We start from the raw sequence: 7,716 nt of genomic DNA on the forward strand, positions 1-7,716 counted from the left end.
CTGGACAGCGCTGCTGGGGGAGCTTCACAGCAAAGCTGGGTTTAATGAACAGCTGGGTTAAAGCAAAACCGGGTTTAAAGCGAAACTGGATTTAAAGCAAAACTGTTTAAAGCAAAACTTGGTTTAATTCAAAGCTGTGTTTAAAGCGAAACCGAGTCTAAAACAAAGCTGGGACTAAAGCAAAGCTGGATTTAATGCAAAACTGTTTAAAGCAAAATTATGTCTAAAGCAAACTGGGTTTAAAGGAAAGCTGGGTTTAAAGCAAAATCAGGTCTAATTCAAAGCTGGGTTTAATGAGAAGCTGGACTTAAAGTTGGGTTTAAAGCAAAATGAGTTTAAAGCAAAACCAAGTTTAAAGAAAAGCTGCGTTTAACATAAAACTGGGACTAAAGTAAAAACAGGTTTAAAGCAAAATTGAGCTGGAAAGAAAACCGGGTTCAATGAAAAACTGGGTTTAAAGTAAAGCTGCGTTTAAGGCAAAATCGGGTTTAAAACAAAGCTGGGATTAATGCAGAGTTTGATTTCAAGCAAAGCTGGGTTTCAAGCAAAACAAAATTTAAAGTAAAACAGGATTAAAACAAAGCAAGGTTTAATGCAGGGCTGGTTTTAAAGCAGAACTGGTCTTACAGCAAAACCAGGTTTAAAGCAAAGCTGGGTTTAAATTAAAACTGGGTTTAAATAGAAGTTTGGCTTAAAACAGAGCTGGTTTTAAGTAAAACGGAGTTTAATGAGCGGGTGGCTTGTGCCAGCCCGAGCCGGGCATTGCCAGCTCGGGGTCCCGCCCATCCCGAACGTTCATTTTTCCCCAATTCCCGGGGCCCCCCAGCCCCAATTCCCGGCCCCCCCCCGGCCGTGGCCCCGCCCCGCTCCCGACCCGCGGCCGCGCTCCCGCCGCTCGATTTCCTCTTTTTTAAAAAACCGCAAACAAATGAGATTTGATTCGCTCCCGACCGCGCTGAGTCACGGAATCCCCGAGCCCCGGAGCCACCCGGCCCCGAGCGCCGGAGCCACCGCCGGGACACTTTGGGGGGTCCCGGGGGTCCCCACCGGGCACAGCCGAGGTGGGTCCAGCAATTCCACGTCCCGGCTGCGGCATCGACCTCCGGCCGCGGATTTAGGGCATTTTCAAGGACTTTCAAGCAATCTGAAGCTCTCAAAATTTGGAAAGGAATCCAGTCAGGGGCTGGTCCTTCCCTGTCCCGGCTCCGACCCCAGTCCCAGTGATACCAGTGCGTTACTGGTGCCGCGCCCCCCCCACCCCCTCGCGCACAGCCTTTCGGGGAGATTCATGAGAATTCACTGCTTTTACCCCTATTTTTGGCAGTTCCGAAGGAACCCGGAGCCTCACCTGGAAGGAGCCACTGGAAGGAGGGATCTCAGCCCCACCTGGGCCCAGGCGATGGGGCAGTGAGTGGGGAATTTACCGCTTTTATCGCTATTTTTGGCAGCTCTGAAGGACTCCAAACCCTCACCTGGAAGGAGCCGATGCGATGGAGGGAGAGCGACCCCACCTGAGCGCAGGTGAGCACCTGGAGCCGCTTTTCCGGGCTCTTCCCACCTCCTCCGCCTGGCTCAGGCCCTCCCTCTCTCCTCTGTCCCGAGGAAGACCTGACGACCCCGTACCTGAGGAAGGCTCCCACCCCCCCCGGCCATGAGGACGCCGACACCGCCGTCATCGCAGGTGAGGCCGCTCCTCCGGCTCCGCCCCGGGGCAGTGCCGCCGTCCCGGGGCTGACCGGCGCTCCCCTCTGCTTCCCCCGCAGTGGTGATCACCCTGGTGTTCCTCACCTTGCTGACGGTGCTGGTGGTGATCGGGATTTACCTGTACCGGAACCAGGGCTCCTACCGCACCTACGAGCAGCCGGAGCCGGACGTGGCCCCGCGGGCCGAGGAGGCTCCGGCCAAGGAGAAGGAGGAATATTTTATCTAAGGACGCACCTGGGATCCACCCAGGTCCCGAAATTCCCTGGAGTTGGGGGTCTACATAAATTTTCAGAAGTTAGGATGCTGCCTGAATTCCCCGGCATCGGGGATTTGGGATCTGCCCAAATTTCCTGGAGTTGGGGGTCTACCTAAATATCCTGGAGCTGAGGATCTGCCGAAATTTCTTGGAGGTGGGGGATTTTCCTAAGATGGGAATCTGCCTAAATTCCCTGGAGTTAGGATCTGACTAAATTCTGGAGTTGGGGCTCTGCCTAAATTCCTTGGATTTGGGGATCCACCTAAATTGGAAACCTGCCTAAATCCCCTGGGGTTGAGGTTCTGCCTGAATCTCCTGGAGCTTGTGATGTACCTAAATTCCCTGTAGCTGGGGTTCTGCATAAAGTTGAGGCTGATTTTGGTTTTTCATTTCGTTTTTCCTTTAATTTATGAAGCCAACCATGGAAGGAATATGTGGGTGCCCGAGGGCAGGAAAAACCCCAAATAGCCCCCCTGAAATAACAACCCCAAAAAAGGAAGTTACCAGCCCAGCAGGAAAAAGGAAAGAAGTGAGGAAACCCCTGGCTGGCAGCAGCCAAAAGGATTCTCACAGGCCTGATAGAAATTTGTTACTTCATTTAAATTTTCAAAATAATCTTTATTTTATTTTTGGTTTTTAGTATAAAAACTCCACAAGTTCAGTGCAGCACAGAGAGTCCGAGAGCCGAGCTCGGGAACAGTCAGGGATGGTCACACACACACAGGACACGGATTCAGATTAAAGTGAAATACTAAGATAAAACAGAGTCGAATCTGAGCTCCTTTTTCATCAAATAACAACCAAAAAGAAGAAAAACACCCGATTGAGGATCCCTGAAATGTTCCTCCTCAGCTTGTGGAGGTTTGGTTACCAATGCACACATGAGTCACCGATAAACCCACTGATAAACTCATTCACATCCCATTTACAGACATCCCATTCATAAAAATCCGTCTACAAACGTTCCATTCATAAAACTCATTCATAAACCCGCTGATAAGCAACTCATTGATAAACCCATTGATAACCCTCCTCCCAAACGCTCCCATTCCCGAACAGTCCCCGATCCAAGCGGATCTGTGTTAACTGACAGCTCCCACACGCCCCCGGACAGATGGAAACCAGCCTCTGGGATTTAAGGAATCTGGGTGTGAAAACACCAGGTTTGAGTTAAAACCAAGCGTTTGCTAATTAAGCATCGGTTAAACCTGGTTCTAGCTGGAATGGGATGATCCCACGGGAGCTGCAGCACGGCCCTGGCACCGGTCATGGCTTTGATTAGAGCTGAAGTGCAAACAATCCAAGGTTACTTGGAGCGGGTTAAAAAATCCCAGGATAAACGTTTCCGGAGGAGAAAGGTGGGAGAGAGTGAGGGGGGACCCCTGGAGTGAGGCCAGCAAGGGCTCAGGTGCCCTTCCCACTGCTGGGAAGGGGATTTTTGCCTCTGGAGAGGGAATTTCGCTTCTGGGGAGGAGATTTTGCCTGTTTTCTACCCAAAATCCACCTTTCCCAAAAGGAAGGGAAACCCGGATGGGTTCAGCAGGGGGAAGAGGGCGGTGGAAGGGGAAACACTTCCCCAGGGCGTGATTAGGCCGTTAATTAATTAGAGCTTCATGTAAATGAGAAAAGGGCGGGGCTGAGCTCACCCCAATTTGTGAATGAACCCCCCGGGACCGCCCCCCCCCCCCCATCACCTGCTCGTGTCACCTGCGGGGGGGCCCCTCTCCGGCCTTTGGGGCTCCCCAGGTACCAGGGGGAGGTGCTGACGGGCAGGGGGGGCTCCCCAAACCCGGCCCCCCCTCACCAGAGGCTGAAGCCACCCCCGGCCCCCCCCAGGCCGAAGCCCCCCTTGCGTGGGGGCAGCAGGACGGCGGCTCCGGGCGGGACGGGCACCGGGGGGGCACCCGGGGGGCACCCGGCGGGCGGCGGCTGCAAGACACAAACGGAGGGATGGGTCACTGTCATGACAAGGGGACAGCCGAGGTCACTGTCACGACAGGATGGGTCAGGCAATGTCAGTGTCGCGACAGGAGCGGGGGACAAGGTTATGCCACAGGAGGGAGCTGATGTCACTGTCACAGGAGGGGACAGCCGCGGTCAGCGTCATGTGAGGAGGAGGGAGACGAGGTCACTGTCACAAAACGGGACAGATCAGGTTGGTGTCACACCCAGGGCGGGCACGAACCCCCGTGGGCTGGGGGGACACAACAATGTCCCCAAACCCTGCTGAGGGACAGCGGCCGGGGGTGGGACACTCAGCCCTGACCCACCTGTGACACCTGCAGCACCTGGGAGCTGGGACCTGGGGGACACCTGGGGGACACCTGGGGGACACCTGTCACCTGTGCTGTCACCTGTGGGACACCTGTCACCTGTACTGTGACCTGTGCTGTCACCTGGGGGACACGCTCTCCACCTGTCCACGAGCCACAGGTGGGAATTCCAGGGGAGCAGGAACCTCTCAGGTTCCAGGGAAGGGGAGCCAAGGGAGTCTGGGGAAGCAGGGACCAGGCGAGCAGGACCCTCCCCAGCTCACAGGAAGTGCCACGCTCAGGTGTGGGGACAGGTGAGGTCAGGTGGCCAAGGGTTTGGGCAGCACTGGCCACGCCCTGCCCGGCTGTGAGCCAGAGCCACCTGCGATCCCCAATCCCACCTGGAAGTGCCCAAGGCCAGCCGGGATGGGGCTGGGACTCCCCTGGGCCAGGGCCAGGTGATCTTCTGCTCCCTCCCCGCCCAAATCCCCCCATTGTGTGCACCCACCTGCACTGCCGGCGATGCTGCCAGTGCCACCTGTCCCAGACCTTCCCCCCCAACCCCAGATCCCACAGATCCGCCTGCACTCACCGGGATGCCGCCGCTGCCCCCTGTGCCCAGCCTGGCTCCGGTGTCAAATGCCCCTTCCAGCAGCACCGCGGATCCCGGCGGATACACCTGTCCCAGCGGGAAATAGGCCACGGGGGAGCCCAGGGCCCCCACGGGCACCGGCGGGGCCAGGGGCAGGTACAGGGACGCACCTGGGTACGCCGGGGACACGGGGGGGACGCTGGCAGCGCCCAGGGGGACGAAGCTGAGACGGTAGAGCTGGAAAAACGCCGAGTCAGCAAGGTCAGGCAGGTGTTATCCCACAGCCAGGTGTTCATCCAGCACCCGGGGGGCTCTCACCTGCCTGCGGGAACAGGGAATCACCTGGGATTCACCGCTGGGCTCTGACGGGGTTTTTGGGGTCAGTTGGGCTAAGGAGGGTGTCACTGCCCAGGGGAACCAGGTGAGCTTTGGGGCTCCCCCGGGGCGATGGGCAGGAGGGGTCCCAGGGGTAAGGGGCCCCTCTGGACAGGGGTCCCACCTACCTCGGGGTACGCAGGTGCAGGGTCAAGGTAGGGGGGCGGCTGCGGCAGGGGCAGAGCCTGGGGGTACCCGGGGGGGGCCAGGCCGGGGAACGAGGGCTGGCCTGGGAACGGCCCTGGGGGGGAGAAACGGGTCAGGAGAGCCGGGATGGAGGAGCTGGAGGGTTTGGGATTGAGCAGGAAACTGCCCTGCCTGGAAAAGGCATCGCCCCCGCGCCCTGTGCCCTCCTCCCCATGGCATCGGCGTCCCCGTTCCCCTCCCCCCTCTGGCATCAGTGCCCCCCTCCTCCCGCTATCAGTGCCCCCAGCCCCGCTATCAGTGCCCCCCTCCCCCCGCTATCAGTGCCCCCTCCCCAACGCTATCAGTGCCCCCTCCCCAACGCTATCAGTGCCCCCCCCCAACGCTATCAGTGCCCCCCCCCCATGGTATCAGTGCCCCCCCCCCATGGTATCAGTGCCCCCCCCCCCCTCCCGGTATCTCCCCCCACTGCCCCCCAAGGCATCAGCCGCCGCCCCCCCCCGGCCCCTCCCATGGTATCTCCCCCACCCCGCTCCCAGCCCCGCCCCCCGGGCCAAAGCGAGGCTGAGCACGCGTCTCCATGGCAACCCTCGCCCCGCCCCCAGCCCCGCGCGGCCCCGCCCAGCCCGCGCCGTCACGAGCCCTTAAAGGCGCCGCGCGCCCGGGACGGCGCTCCCGGAGGGGGCGGGGGGGGCTCCGCTGAAGGGGAGCGGGGGGCGGCGGCCCGGCCTTGCCTTTGCCGTTCATGGCGGCGGCGGCTCCCGGAGTCACGGCGGGGGAGGAGGCGGAGGCGGAGGCGGAGGCGGGGGCGGCCCGCTGGGGGGGTGAGGGACAGGGCAGGGAGCGGGGCAGGAAGCGAGCGCCGTGACGTCATCGCGGGCGGGGCGGGGCCGCGCGTTCTTAAAGGGGCCGCGGGGAATGGAGGGAGGGTGAGGGGGGTGTCCCGGGGGGAGGGGGGGATGGGGTCACAACGGAGGGGCTGGAGGAGGGGGGGGGGGGTTCCTAAACGGGGTCTGGGGGGGTCTTGGGGTCCCCAGGCAGGGGTTGGGAGGGCTCAGAGGGAGGGGGATCCCTAAGCGGGGTCAGGGGGCGCTGGGGGGGCCCTAAGCGGGGTTTGGAGGTGACGGGGGGGTCCCCTGAACCTTTCCTTTTTGGGGCGACCCCCGAATGGCCCCCTTGGTCCCAGGGTGCCCCCCGACCCCTGGGCAGGTGAGCAGCGGGTCCCCCCCAGCCCCCAAAACTGCCCAGAGGCTCCAGGGGGGGACACGGGGCAGCCTCTGCCCCTCCCCCCGTTCCCTCATCCCGCACCTGCACAGGGGACCCGCAGGGAAAGGAGGGAATAAAAACCCCCTGGGGAATAAAAAAACCCTTTTCTCGCGTGTTTTGTGGCACTCGGGGGCTGAAGGAGGGGCGGAGGTGTCACAATATTCCATGGATTTGGGGTGGAGTTGACCAAAATCCTGAAATCCTGGCCCAGGTGTGACTGTGAGGGGCTCACCTGGTGCAGGTGCGGGGGGAAGCGGGGCTGGGCACGGAGCGGGGGTGGAAAATAGCGTTTGAAAATGGAATAGATCTCAAATAGAGCGAATAATAGCAAATACCGATAATAAAATAACAGCGTTCTAGATTTGGGCATAAATGCGTGAGAATTTAACATCAAATACAGTTAAAATAAGTATTTTTAAAATATCTATAAAACCTTTAGGGATATATAGTGCATACTATAGTAATATAGAAAAATAGCAAATAATAAATATTAATAAAATATTAATGTAGTATATAATGTATAATATATAAGAATAAATATTAATAGTATAAGTATTAATAAAACATTGTATTAATTAATAGAATAATATATTAATATTAAATAGCGTATAATTATGCATCAATCTATAAATATAAAATATAACATATAGTATCATATGAATATATGCCAAGAAATAAAGATTTATATAAATAGACAATATATAGTATAATTGTAAAAAAACACAGCAAATACTGATAAAATAAGAGAATATATAGTGCATAAAATATAAATATAACCTGCATCACATATATAAAGCTATATATAAATAATCCATATATCTCTATGTCCTTAAAGAGCCCCCTTGGGGTGTAAAATTCCCCCTAAAAGTTAAAAATTCCGCCCCCTTTTGGGGTGATTTTCCTGCTCCCTCTCCCTTCATTTCGCCCCCACTTTCAGGACTCAAATCTCTCCTTTCCCACCTCATTTTCCCCCAGCTCCATCCCCAAATCCGAGCGAGCCGCTCATGAATAATGTAGCAGCTGCCGCATGAATATGCAAACGAGCCTCCCTGCTGGAGTGCTGCTCATGAATAATTAATGAGGGGGAAATGTTCCTCACCTTCAAAATGCAGAGCAATGGAAAAAAT

The 7,716-nt window shown here is 56.8% G+C and overlaps 2 protein-coding genes across 3 annotated transcripts; one reads left to right on the forward strand and one right to left on the reverse strand.

Annotated features, from left to right (window-relative positions):
- Window positions 1-1,490: 1,490 nt before the first annotated feature.
- SMAGP (small cell adhesion glycoprotein) lies at window positions 1,491-1,930 on the forward strand (the record flags this gene model as incomplete). Its single annotated transcript, XM_082299193.1, has 3 exons — window positions 1,491-1,521; window positions 1,607-1,681; window positions 1,764-1,930. The coding sequence occupies 3 exons, from the start codon at window positions 1,491-1,493 to the stop codon at window positions 1,928-1,930; spliced, it is 273 nt and encodes a 90-aa protein (XP_082155319.1).
- Window positions 1,931-2,563: 633 nt separating this feature from the next.
- Window positions 2,564-6,163, reverse strand: DAZAP2 (DAZ associated protein 2). 2 transcript variants are annotated; one of them, XM_082299192.1, is made up of 4 exons: window positions 6,058-6,163; window positions 5,308-5,420; window positions 4,805-5,041; window positions 2,564-3,889 (listed from the first exon to the last, which is right to left on the reverse strand). In XM_082299192.1, exons 1-4 carry the CDS (start codon window positions 6,068-6,070, stop codon window positions 3,761-3,763), a joined length of 492 nt encoding a protein of 163 aa, XP_082155318.1. In that variant the 5' UTR covers window positions 6,071-6,163; the 3' UTR covers window positions 2,564-3,760. The 2 variants fall into 2 exon arrangements, with proteins under 2 accessions (XP_082155318.1, XP_082155317.1); XM_082299191.1 differs by having other exon boundaries at window positions 4,721-5,041.
- Window positions 6,164-7,716: the final 1,553 nt, after the last annotated feature.

Source organism: Coloeus monedula, assembly GCF_965178545.1.
Source record: "Coloeus monedula genome assembly, chromosome: 30".
Lineage (NCBI taxonomy): Eukaryota > Metazoa > Chordata > Aves > Passeriformes > Corvidae > Coloeus > Coloeus monedula.